At 53.2% G+C, this 10,134-nt stretch overlaps 6 protein-coding genes across 6 annotated transcripts; 3 read left to right on the top strand and 3 right to left on the bottom strand.

Moving 5' to 3' along the window:
• Positions 1-3: 3 nt before the first annotated feature.
• BDR25DRAFT_321855 (G-protein complex gamma subunit Ste18/GpgA) lies at positions 4-416 on the top strand (the record flags this gene model as incomplete). The annotated part of the gene is made up of 3 exons (XM_033691996.1): positions 4-161; positions 228-288; positions 354-416. The coding sequence occupies 3 exons, from the start codon at positions 4-6 to the stop codon at positions 414-416; spliced, it is 282 nt and encodes a 93-aa protein (XP_033553222.1).
• Positions 417-1,830: 1,414 nt separating this feature from the next.
• Positions 1,831-4,671, top strand: BDR25DRAFT_277464 (uncharacterized protein). The gene is made up of 3 exons (XM_033687615.1): positions 1,831-2,603; positions 2,656-3,676; positions 3,724-4,671. The coding sequence occupies exons 1-3, from the start codon at positions 2,070-2,072 to the stop codon at positions 4,236-4,238; spliced, it is 2,070 nt and encodes a 689-aa protein (XP_033553221.1). The 5' UTR covers positions 1,831-2,069; the 3' UTR covers positions 4,239-4,671.
• A 505-nt stretch (positions 4,672-5,176) lies between these two features.
• Positions 5,177-6,146, top strand: BDR25DRAFT_375299 (short-chain dehydrogenase/reductase-like protein SDR; the record flags this gene model as incomplete). The annotated part of the gene is made up of 1 exon (XM_033697383.1): positions 5,177-6,146. The coding sequence occupies one exon, from the start codon at positions 5,177-5,179 to the stop codon at positions 6,107-6,109; it is 933 nt and encodes a 310-aa protein (XP_033553220.1). The 3' UTR covers positions 6,110-6,146.
• Positions 6,147-6,434: 288 nt separating this feature from the next.
• BDR25DRAFT_252328 (uncharacterized protein) lies at positions 6,435-8,198 on the bottom strand. The gene is made up of 3 exons (XM_033686170.1): positions 7,534-8,198; positions 7,154-7,453; positions 6,435-7,091 (listed from the first exon to the last, which is right to left on the bottom strand). Exons 1-3 carry the CDS (start codon positions 7,770-7,772, stop codon positions 6,716-6,718), a joined length of 915 nt encoding a protein of 304 aa, XP_033553219.1. The 5' UTR covers positions 7,773-8,198; the 3' UTR covers positions 6,435-6,715.
• On the bottom strand, positions 7,908-8,530 carry BDR25DRAFT_65502 (uncharacterized protein). The gene is made up of 2 exons (XM_033698881.1): positions 8,500-8,530; positions 7,908-8,328 (listed from the first exon to the last, which is right to left on the bottom strand). The coding sequence occupies exon 2, from the start codon at positions 8,304-8,306 to the stop codon at positions 8,043-8,045; it is 264 nt and encodes an 87-aa protein (XP_033553218.1). The 5' UTR covers positions 8,307-8,328; positions 8,500-8,530; the 3' UTR covers positions 7,908-8,042.
• A 235-nt stretch (positions 8,531-8,765) lies between these two features.
• On the bottom strand, positions 8,766-10,077 carry BDR25DRAFT_300405 (PAF acetylhydrolase family protein). The gene has a single exon (XM_033689364.1). It carries the CDS (start codon positions 9,958-9,960, stop codon positions 8,791-8,793), a length of 1,170 nt encoding a protein of 389 aa, XP_033553217.1. The 5' UTR covers positions 9,961-10,077; the 3' UTR covers positions 8,766-8,790.
• Positions 10,078-10,134: the final 57 nt, after the last annotated feature.

Genomic DNA, 10,134 nt, shown 5'->3' with positions numbered 1-10,134 from the left:
AGAATGATGGCTGCACCGTACGAGATCCGCACCGGCGGAGACGGAAAGAGCAAGAAGCAAAGCATGGCAGAATTGAAGCTCCGCCGGCTCACCGAGCTCAACCAGAGACTCCGAGAAGACCTGGACCGCCGCAGGATACCAGTGTCGGAAGCCGCCCTCGAGTAGGAGCCCCATTGCCGATTTGTAATGCAGCACATGGGAGTTTTGGACTGACCGCGTGCCCGTAGTCTCATTGCGTTCACGGACAAGGAACCTAAGGACTGGATGGTGCCATCACGATGGGGAACGGCATGTGATCCCACGCCATCACCATCTCATTCCCCACAGAACACAAGGCTGACTTGCTGTCCCAGATCGATAAGCGCGATGACCCTTATGCGCCACAACAAAGCAACGGCTGCTGCGCCGTCATGTAGACAAATGACGACGAGAAGTGCTGGTGGTCATGTCAAAGCAACGGCGTTATGTGGTGCCTCTTCACGGCAAAGTTCTTTCATATACCTTTTTGTGTGATGGTGGATAATACCCAAGGTGCTCTCCTGGGACATTGAATTCGGACGGGCCATGTACTTTCTGCAATGTGTACATTATGGGAAAAGCGATCATCGGCTTCTCTAGCGCGATGGGAGATTCTGTGTTCCTAGTCGACCTTCTTGCCTTGACAGGTATTTCAAATCATGAGATAAAAGCAGTTTCTAACTACCATGCTCGCTCGCTTTCGCTTTTCTACTTATCCTCACTGAGTCAAGACCGAGGACCACACATGGCGCAAAGTTGTCTGTGGATTCTGACGATCTAATCCAAGGGCATTTTCCCGCAACGGGCAGGTCACGGAGGCGTTGGTGGGCTCGGCTTAGGCCAGCGTCAATTTGACAGCTACGCGAGATTGCCCCAGGCGCGACTGATGATGGCGCGACGGACCACCTAGTGAACCAAAATGCACTTTAAAAAAGAAAGTCAGAGAGGGAAATATTTAAAGCGATGCTTGCGCGACGAGTGCGCGTTTTGCACGGATAGGTGACAGGCTCTGCGTCAACGTGCAAACGACAGCAACCGTTTCTTCGGGACTCTGCAGGCCTTCATCAGCGGTCGTCGGGCTGCGCCGCGGGCACCGAGCGGCATCCGACCGCTGAACTGCAGCAGCCCGTGCAGAGTTCGCCTCGGCATCCTCTTGAGAATGATAGTGTTGCGTCGTGGCTGGAGAGGTATTGATTGGCGCTCACTTCCCCAGTCCTTCGTCAACGCTTGAAGCAGGTCCACCGAGAAATTATCGCCTGAAAGACGCGGCGGATGTGCGGCTGTTAAGGTCTGGAGCTCTCGCGGCCTGTGTGTGTCCAGGTATCCGTATCCACTGGCCGCTGTTCAATGATCACAGTCAACTACTATGGTCTGACATGAAAGAACAGAGGCTTTTGGTCGACTCTTTGTCTCTCGTCGGTTTCACCAGGCGTTCATAGGAGCAACTAAGGGCCTGGATTCATTCCAGAACACTGCTCGGGCTGTGAGAATAGATATCGGGGTGGGTCACCTGGGAACTGTCCGGTGCATCCATCCCACGTCCTGCGGCGAGTTCGGAGCTGATTGTCTCGCACCCCTCAACCACATGTTCCCAGGCTTCGATTGAGGGCCGCGCATCGGTTATAATGGAGCGTGCGAAGAGCAAATGCGCCTTTGGTGGACATATGACCTTGAAGCTGTGTTCTCGAAGCCCCGAAGGCGACGTGTCAGCCACAGCGAAGGCCGTGCATGCGGGTGGTTGTTGGGGAATCGGTCAAGTTTATCTAACAGCGTGGGGAGTCGCAGGGGGGGAATACCGACCTCACTGTCGACGGTCCTTCTCCGCCGCGCTCTCTCTCTTTCTATCTCTCCCCTCCGCTCGAAAAGTGCTGCGCAGAGCATCGTCAACGAGTGCCCCCAAGCCATCGCCTTTTGCGTGGAGCCCCCATGTCTGGCGTGCGCTGCCATCGCCGACCACTCTCTGCTAGCCCCACCAACCCGAGAAAAGAAAAGCAGCCCTGCTCGACGTCTCCCCTTTGTCCTCGACACTGACCCAGCCACGGGCGCAGATAATGAATGACGCAGGCTCCTCATGGTCCGGGGCAGAACCGTATGACCCAATGAGCGCCTCCGCCGACCACGACTTTGGGAGCCTGATCGACTTCGACACCCTCGACCTTGACTTCCCCATCGATTACACCAACGGCGCGAGCGACCATGACACGTCCCAACAACTCGCTGACTTGGCCGACTCGCTCGACGTTCAACATCTGCAAAATCATTTCTCGCCGGCTGTCTCACAGGACCATCGTGATGGTGGGGCCGCGATGTCGTCGCAGCAGCAGCAGCAGCAGCAGAGCGCAATGGGGGGGAACGAGATGCCGCAGTCGGAGAACAGCTTCTTCGATTTCAACATGCCACAATATACCCAGGGAAACGTTCCGCCCTTCTCTGCCGCGCCGGACCAAATCTTCCGCCCACATTCTGGCGTCCCGCCCACACCCAACAGCGTCGAAATCCACGCCAATGCCGCGCGCTACCTCCAGCAGATGGATCCACAGCAGGCTCTATTCGACCAGCGTTATCAGATAAGGAAGGAAGACGCTGTACGTGGACGTGGGAGGTTATAGTCGCAGGAAACAGCTAACTCACCTGTAGGCATTCACCCCACTCGTCTCTCCCGCTGTTACCCCTCATGATGCGCGCTTCCAGATTCCCGACTTCACAACTGTCCCAGGCGCTTACTTCAGTCCCCTGACGTCGCCCGCACTGAACGCACAGCAGCACCAGCAGCACCAGCAGCAGACACACAGCCATGCCAGCCAGTACAACACCTCGGGAAGCTCTGCCGCCACGTCGCCTGTGGATGTGGACATAGACATGTTGGGCGAGGCTGCCATCCCCGAACCAGAGCCCAGCCGAAGGCTACGGAGCAACAAGAGGCACCCCCCCAGCCGAGTGCGACAGTCTCCGATTGTGAAACCCTCAAGACGGAAGGGAACATTGTCATCAACGGTCCACCCGAAGGAGGTTAGTGACCTGCTCGAAGAAGCACAGCGATTAAACTCAGCGCGCGCGCCCTCCAGTAGACACCCTGTGCCGCGCAGTTGTGACAGCTCTGGCACCGAATCCATCTCTCCTGAACCTCTGTCCGAAATGGGCCCGCCTCCAAAGCCGTCCTCGGTGACACATTCTCCCGCCATTGTGGCCAAGGGTAATCAAAGCGCAACACCCAGTCAAAGAGCATGCCCAGCGACACCAGCATCTCTGATGCGCCTTCAACAGTCGCCCAATATCGTCGCACCACAAGAAATGCCGCCCCTAGAGGAGCTCACCCTTCCAGAAGCTGCCTCCGCAGACAGACCTCCACTGTCGTGCATTGATACCATAACTCAAGAAGATGACCAGCCGACGCCACGGATACCTGCCCGGAAAACGCCCAAGTTAGGACCCTTAAGTACGCCCTCTGCAACAGCAGCGTTGTCGGGTAAACCGAGTCCAATGCTTAGTGCTATCTCGTCTCCAACTAGCCCCGGATTCGCATTGGGAACTGGACGAAGAGCGGACTCTAAAGTGGGAAGGACTTCGAAGAAGAGAAACAGCACGAGTTCGGCCCTCGTCAGTCCGGCCTTGAGGCCAAAGATCTCTCCAAGCATAAAACCTCTACTCCCTGAGGGTGGTAAGATTCTCCATCGATTCGATAGAAACCGTGCTAATAAAGAACAGCGGTTTCTGATGACACTCACGCTCTCTTACTTGCATCCAAGTCTAATTATCAGAATATCCTCGACGGCACAACTGTGCCCGGAGTGAACTATCCTACGTCGTTATCGACTAACTTGACATCAAAACGGACGTCCCACAAGATTGCTGAACAAGGTCGCCGAAATCGAATTAACACGGCACTTCAAGAAATGCAACAGCTCCTCCCCTCGCCTCAGATTCACGCCAGGGATGCTAGGGATGCCAAAAGTCCGGACTCGAGTGGGGGTGCTCAAACGAACAACTCAAAAGCGGCTAAGGTCGAGAGCGCCATTGAGTACATCAAGCAACTCCAGAAACAATGTTCTGAGAAGGACAAATTGATCGACCAAAAAGACTTGGAAATGGAAGCGCTACGAAGAGAACTTGCCGCTCTTAGGAGGAGCGGTTCGGTGGGATCGAGTTCAAACCCAGCGGAAATTGAGACACAACTGAAAAGTGAATCAAAGTCGGGCTCAGAAACAGAGAATGCGACGTGATGCTTAGGCAAGAACACCTGATATCACCAACCGTTCTACGTCGCCTGATGAATGCTTCTAAGGGACTTTCTAAAACGGCAATGAGCCCCAGTGCTCAGGAGCGTAATCACTATTGAACATCAGCGTTCCGAAGGTCAGGCTGTCGTAATGACACGGACTTGATAGTATCGGTGAACTCTATTTAACCCGCTTCTACTGACTGTATGGCGTAATGTCTTAAGCAAGAACGGGACGGGGGCTGGCACCCACCTCCAGGCTTTGAAGTGTACCAGTTGCACTTCAATATTACTTGGCCTTTGTCTCTGGCGCAAGCTGAGGACCCTTGGAACGCTTGACAAACCATAAGTGCTTTAACTAGCAACTTTGTTGTAGATAGTCGCGAATGATAGCACACTCCTACATCGCCTTCGACAATTTTCAAGCGACATTGCCCTCTTTCTCCCTTCGTTTTCTCTCAGTACTTATCCCCCGTTGTCCGTCTGTTCGTCCGTCCGCCATTTGATTGGCTAATCCCAACCACAAACGCCGTTGCCTCATCAAGTCTTGATTTAACTCCGCTCACTCAACTGAACACTGCCCCCCTTCAACTTTCCCTTTACACAGTTCCCTAACGCGAGGCACACAGTAGCTATTCTAGACTGGAAGTGATTTCCTTTCTCGTCGCGTTACTAAGCGGAGGTGCGGTGGAGATAGGTCGAGCCTCAGCCTCAACATCCGCTCGAGGTATCGCCATGGGCGAATGAAAATCATGGAACATAAAAGGGAGAGATTTTGAACGGTGGGTGTGGTATATAGTGCTGGACCAGTCTCCGCTATGATGTGTCTGTAAACCACTTCCAACCTTTCTTCCTACAGCCTGTCTTCACGTTCTAAAAGCTTTGTTTCCAATACACTCGAGATCTTCCGTTCTTCCACATCTCTCACATACACTCCAAACCATGGCCCCATACTCTCTCCCTCCAGATGCAGTCTGGTTTATAACGGGCTGTTCGACAGGCATCGGCAATGAACTCGTCTCCTATCTCACCACCAACACCTCTTCCCGAGTCGTCGCAACCGCCCGCAACCCATCCTCTCTCTCCTCCCTCCCTACCACGCCCAACACCCTCAAACTCGCACTAGATGTAACTTCCGAATCCTCCATCCGCGCAGCTCTCACCGCCACACTCCAAAAATGGTCTCGAATCGACGTCCTAGTCAACAACGCCGGCTACGGCCTCCTCGCTGACACAGAAGGTGTACCCATGTCCCAGGCCCACTCCATCATGGAAACCAACTTCTTCGGCGCCGCGCTACTGACCCAACTCACGCTCCCCATATTCCGAGATAACAACCCTACGTCTGGCCAGCAAGGCGGCGTGGTGTTACAAGTAACGTCCATGGGCGGCCGTCTCGCGTTCCCCGGAAATGCCTTCTACCACGCGTCGAAATTCGCACTAGAAGGCTTCACGGAAGCTGTTAGTAAGGAGATGCCAGAGGAATGGAATATCCATTTCTGTTGCATCGAGCCTGGCGGCGTGAAAACAAATTACATATCCACGTCTACAGCGCAGGGTGGCGAGGTCCCGCACCCAGCATACACGGATCCGAAGCTCCCGACTAATCAGATCAGGGTGTATAAGAGTAGTCCTGAGGCGACGAGGAATTGGGCGGAGGCGGGGGATGTGGTAAGGGCTATGTATGAAATTGTGAGGAATGGGGCGGGAAGTGAGGGTGAGATTCCGTTGAGGTTGCCGCTAGGGAGCGATAGTTGGGGGATGCAGAAGTTGGGGTTAGAGAAGGGGTTAAGGGATTTGGAAGATGTGAAGGGGGTGAGTTTAAAGACGAGTGGGAAGGAGCAGTTGGAGAGTATTAGGTTTTTGAAGGTGTGAGGGAGGATTACAGTATATTCGGGTTGCTGGAGTTAGGGAGGACATTAATGGGAACCAAACATGTCGTACTTTACACTTTTCATGTCTCATGCTTGGTGCAAAGTTACTCTAGTCAGTAGATAGCGCTGACTGCTGCTGAAAGCAGCCTGTCGAAGTTGTTTAATGGTTCGCGCATGGTGTTGGGATGGGGCAATTAGCGACGCGGGCTCAGTCTATGTAGTGAGCTTTACTTATAGTTGTGTGATTGTGACGTGTGAATGCTTTTCTCTATCCATAGCTCATGACAGACATTCTAAGATTTCAGCAATATTACATCCCTTTGACAATTTGTTTCATGGGGGTATATTAGATGATGACAAAGGATTGATACAAGGTCAGTTATCTCATGCCTACTCGATAAAAAGCCCGACGAAACAACCCAAAGCGTACGCCAGGTATATAACATCCCCATCAAGATCCCATAACCCAAAAAGTGGGTGTCAGATAGGTATCCCAAACATGCCCACTCGCTCGAACGCCGCAAAAGACATCCCAAAATATCTCTCATCCCTCACGTTCTATATCCCTCTCCACTCTCTCTTCTCTGCACCTAGTCTCCAACCCCATCTACACGGCCTGCCCTTGCCCCTTCCCTCTCCCCTCATACCACTGCCCATGCTCCTCCTCCGCAACTGGACTCACCGGCTGATGCGGTTCTCTCGCATAGTGTCCCTGGCCTCCATCCAACGAGTTGAACGCCTTCGTCCTCGGCGTCATGGGACTCCGCATTCCACCGGCAGTGCCCGGAGTTCTTGGCAATTGCTGCAGCTCCCACATATGCTGCCATTGCTCATCCGCCGTCATTTCGTTGTCATAGGGCGAGGATTCGTAGAGCTCTTTCTCTGCTTTCTTTTCGGCGACTTTTTGGTCGTGTGCGATGCGGGCTTCTTTGGTGGGGCGGAGAGAGTAGGCGGCGATGATAGCGTGAGTGGCGAAGAGGACGCTTAGGGAGGGTGGATGTTAGGATTTTGTTTGGGGGGGAGGAGAGGTAAGGGGTAGACATACAGCATAACCACACTAACAGCAAACGCACTCTTCGCTTGCATACAGTACCCTTTGATTCTCGTCGAGCTCGAGACATTGCAGTTTTTAGTGATATACCACGGCGGCCCGTTGTTAGCTCTCTTTGGGTCAATCGTGTCCGGCGCCGTCTGGGCGTGGATGCTAACGGCCCAGAGAGCGACGAGCGCAAGGTGGACGATGAGAGATAGCAGCGGCCAGAAGGCGTGTACGGTGAACATAGTGAATTTGGTGAGTAGGACAAACATGCTGAAGACGCCGACTACGAGGTTGAATTGAGTTTGGCTGGGCGGAGTGTCAGCACTTGATCGTTCTTTTCATTCTCTCATCATCTCGACAATCCTCTGGAAACAGGAGGAGCTTACAAATTACTCCAAACCAGCGGTGTCTTCACAGGCCGATGATTTGCAGCCGCATACAATACAGTAGATGGATCGCTATTGTAGCCATGCATCCCACCTTCTTGCCATAATATCGTCCGATACAGATTCGGTGCCGCGATGCCGAAGAGCGCCAGATTGGCGACCGTAAACGGGAACTCGAGGATCAAGAGCGCCCATATGACCTTAGGGAATCGCCAGTGCCGTGGAATAAAGAACCCCATTGTGAATATCGCAGGCTGTGTAGGGGAAGGGGGAGTCCTAAGTTTGATGCAGTCTTCGAAATGGATGTCAGCTTGGGCGGGGAGAGCGAAGTGCTCGCTCGTGTCACACGTCGATGTCCCGGAAGGTCGACGGAAAGGCGAAATGCGTCGTCAATTAGTCGTCGCTGGGCGGTCCCAGGACCAAGAAGGCCGTCGTTCACGATGGATATGCAGGACCTCAGCCTCTAGTTTTGCGATGCAGGAAGCTTGAGTGCGGCGGGATAACCCCGTTTAAAGGCAGGCCCTCCCGACAAGCTCTGCCCAGCGCCCAGCTCTGCCGTCTGGCCGTGTGGTCGCCAGCGGTTGGCCCGCTGCCAGGTCTGTCAGCCGAGCCATCGAACGAGCCCCCAGCGCTGGCATCCATTGCAGGCGGTTGAAGTGCGCCCCTCCTCTCCAGAGTGCCAGTGACAAGCGCTGAGTGGCAGCACATCGCAGAAACGAATCACCCCAAAAGCCACTCACTGCGGACGCGCACCCAATCACCATGCGTGACATGCGGGAGCTAACTTGCGTATCCCTGTTCCATGCTGTCAGTGCGTGCACATAATATACCCGCTTTCGGAAGTGCAATATATGCGCATCCCAAGATTGGATAGGGCAGCATGAACGCACACACCGGGCTTAAAATGGATATTAGCTGACGGTGGTACAAGTTTTGAAGATTGTTGCATTTGGGTTCTTGGATTACCTGCCTGTGAATAGTTCTTTCTCGAATGTCGAAGGGGTGTTTTGTTGGGCTGGGAGAGGCGTGGATGTTTCGGGGTGTAAGCAGTCGAGCGAGCATCACGAGATGTTCAAGTCCTGGAACCATCGTGGGCGCTTAGCAAGATATCACCTTCATCAAGCGCTTGACGGATCCTGAATGTGAATGTGAGGGGTCCACAAGCCCCGAACAGCGGTTCGAGAACACACCATGCGAGAAATATTGATGGGTCGAATTAGTGCACCAGCAAGCGGCTCTCTGTGTGTATTTCTGAATTTAGGATACACGAATCTCCGGATAGGCTTTACTGGGCCCTGAGAATAGTTCGCTACGTCTCCCCTTCAGTGCGAAATCCATGAACGCTTCAACGTATTTCGTGATTATTTCAAATGCGCGCGCTCCGTCTAGCTCTCCTAAAATCCCCCTGATTACGTCGCTGTCAGGTAGTCCAGCCATCTTGATCAACAAGGGAGCGTCCATAAAAGTGGTGTGTTGTGAGTGGCTCAATCCCAGTTCCCTTCGCCAACCCTTCATATGGTCCCAAACTGCTGCCCATGTAGCGTCGTTTGTGCGATTGTGAGAATGAGGGTCATCTCGACCGAATAGCATTGCCGGTCGGTGGATGTCTTGATTGACTCCATATTGCGATCCATCAAGGTTAAGACCGCCGTTCAAGCGATGGTCTCTCGCCAGGGCTGCTAACGCCGTTGCACCGCCGAATGAATGGCCATAGAATCCTGAGTGTCCGATATTAAAGGCGCAAGTAGCTCCAGGTATGAGACTCTTAACAACTGCAAGCTGTCCTAATTGAGTCAATACGAATTGTGCATCCTGCACTCGAATATCAAGCACCGATTCCACCCGCTCCGGGAAAGCCGGGTCAAAGAGGTATTCCAGGTACGATTGATTCCAGCCCACTATGTAGCTTCCATCAGGATACTCCACGACTACCCCTTCGTATGTATGGTCCATTGTAGCCACCGCGTAGCCGGCGCTCGCCAACTTTTGCGCCATCGCGCTGTACAGGAGACGGGAACCGCCTAGACCGGGAGAGAACAGAACAACGGGAAACTTTTCCATGGCCTGGATACCTCTATGAGACACTTTGCAACAGGATTGCCAATTAATCGACGCGAATGTACCATTAGGAAGTGTTAACCCTAATTCAGCTGCAAAACCATCCTCAAATGTAGCTGTGATTGGGGGCATGTAGTTGATCGAACACATCTGCTGGCAGTCCTCTCGAGCCACGGGATAGAATAGGGACATCATGACGTTTCGTTTGCCGTGACCGGGATCGTAGGGATCGATTCTCGATTCGTCTACTAGTTTCATCGTATTATATCCGACCGCATATGGTCCACCAGGCTCCGGAATTAGGATTTCTCCTCGGGCCAGCCCCCAGAACGAGAGCGAAACAAGAAAATGAAGAGATAAAGGCTTCATGGTGGCCAGGTTGGATCGTCAGCAGGTTGGAGATGATATCGAAAATGAACGGATGCTAATGAAATTTATACAGGAATAAGAAGAACTAGTTGACTGTTGGCTTTCGCATACGTAATGTTCTTCTAGTAAGGCAGACTTCGGTTGTCTTCTAGACTGGGAAGCGATAAATACGAG

This window comes from Lindgomyces ingoldianus, assembly GCF_010093535.1.
Source record: "Lindgomyces ingoldianus strain ATCC 200398 unplaced genomic scaffold BDR25scaffold_3, whole genome shotgun sequence".
In the NCBI taxonomy this organism is placed as follows: Eukaryota; Fungi; Ascomycota; class Dothideomycetes; order Pleosporales; family Lindgomycetaceae; genus Lindgomyces; species Lindgomyces ingoldianus.
This window is presented reverse-complemented; position numbering and strand designations above follow the sequence as displayed.

What these genes read in the sequence shown, in the direction of transcription:
- BDR25DRAFT_65502 (XM_033698881.1), bottom strand. Translation starts at nt 8,306, where the DNA reads ATGTCACGCATGGTGATTGGGTGCGCGTCCGCAGTGAGTGGCTTTTGG.
- BDR25DRAFT_277464 (XM_033687615.1), top strand. Translation starts at nt 2,070, where the DNA reads ATGAATGACGCAGGCTCCTCATGGTCCGGGGCAGAACCGTATGACCCA. An exon ending in AGATAAGGAAGGAAGACGCT is followed by an intron (nt 2,604 to 2,655) that starts GTACGTGGACGT and finishes ACTCACCTGTAG; the next exon opens with GCATTCACCCCACTCGTCTC. An exon ending in ACCTCTACTCCCTGAGGGTG is followed by an intron (nt 3,677 to 3,723) that starts GTAAGATTCTCC and finishes AATAAAGAACAG; the next exon opens with CGGTTTCTGATGACACTCAC.
- BDR25DRAFT_300405 (XM_033689364.1), bottom strand. Translation starts at nt 9,960, where the DNA reads ATGAAGCCTTTATCTCTTCATTTTCTTGTTTCGCTCTCGTTCTGGGGG.
- BDR25DRAFT_252328 (XM_033686170.1), bottom strand. Translation starts at nt 7,772, where the DNA reads ATGGGGTTCTTTATTCCACGGCACTGGCGATTCCCTAAGGTCATATGG. An exon ending in CCGCTGGTTTGGAGTAATTT is followed by an intron (nt 7,454 to 7,533) that starts GTAAGCTCCTCC and finishes CACTCCGCCCAG; the next exon opens with CCAAACTCAATTCAACCTCG. An exon ending in GCTGTTAGTGTGGTTATGCT is followed by an intron (nt 7,092 to 7,153) that starts GTATGTCTACCC and finishes ACCCTCCCTAAG; the next exon opens with CGTCCTCTTCGCCACTCACG.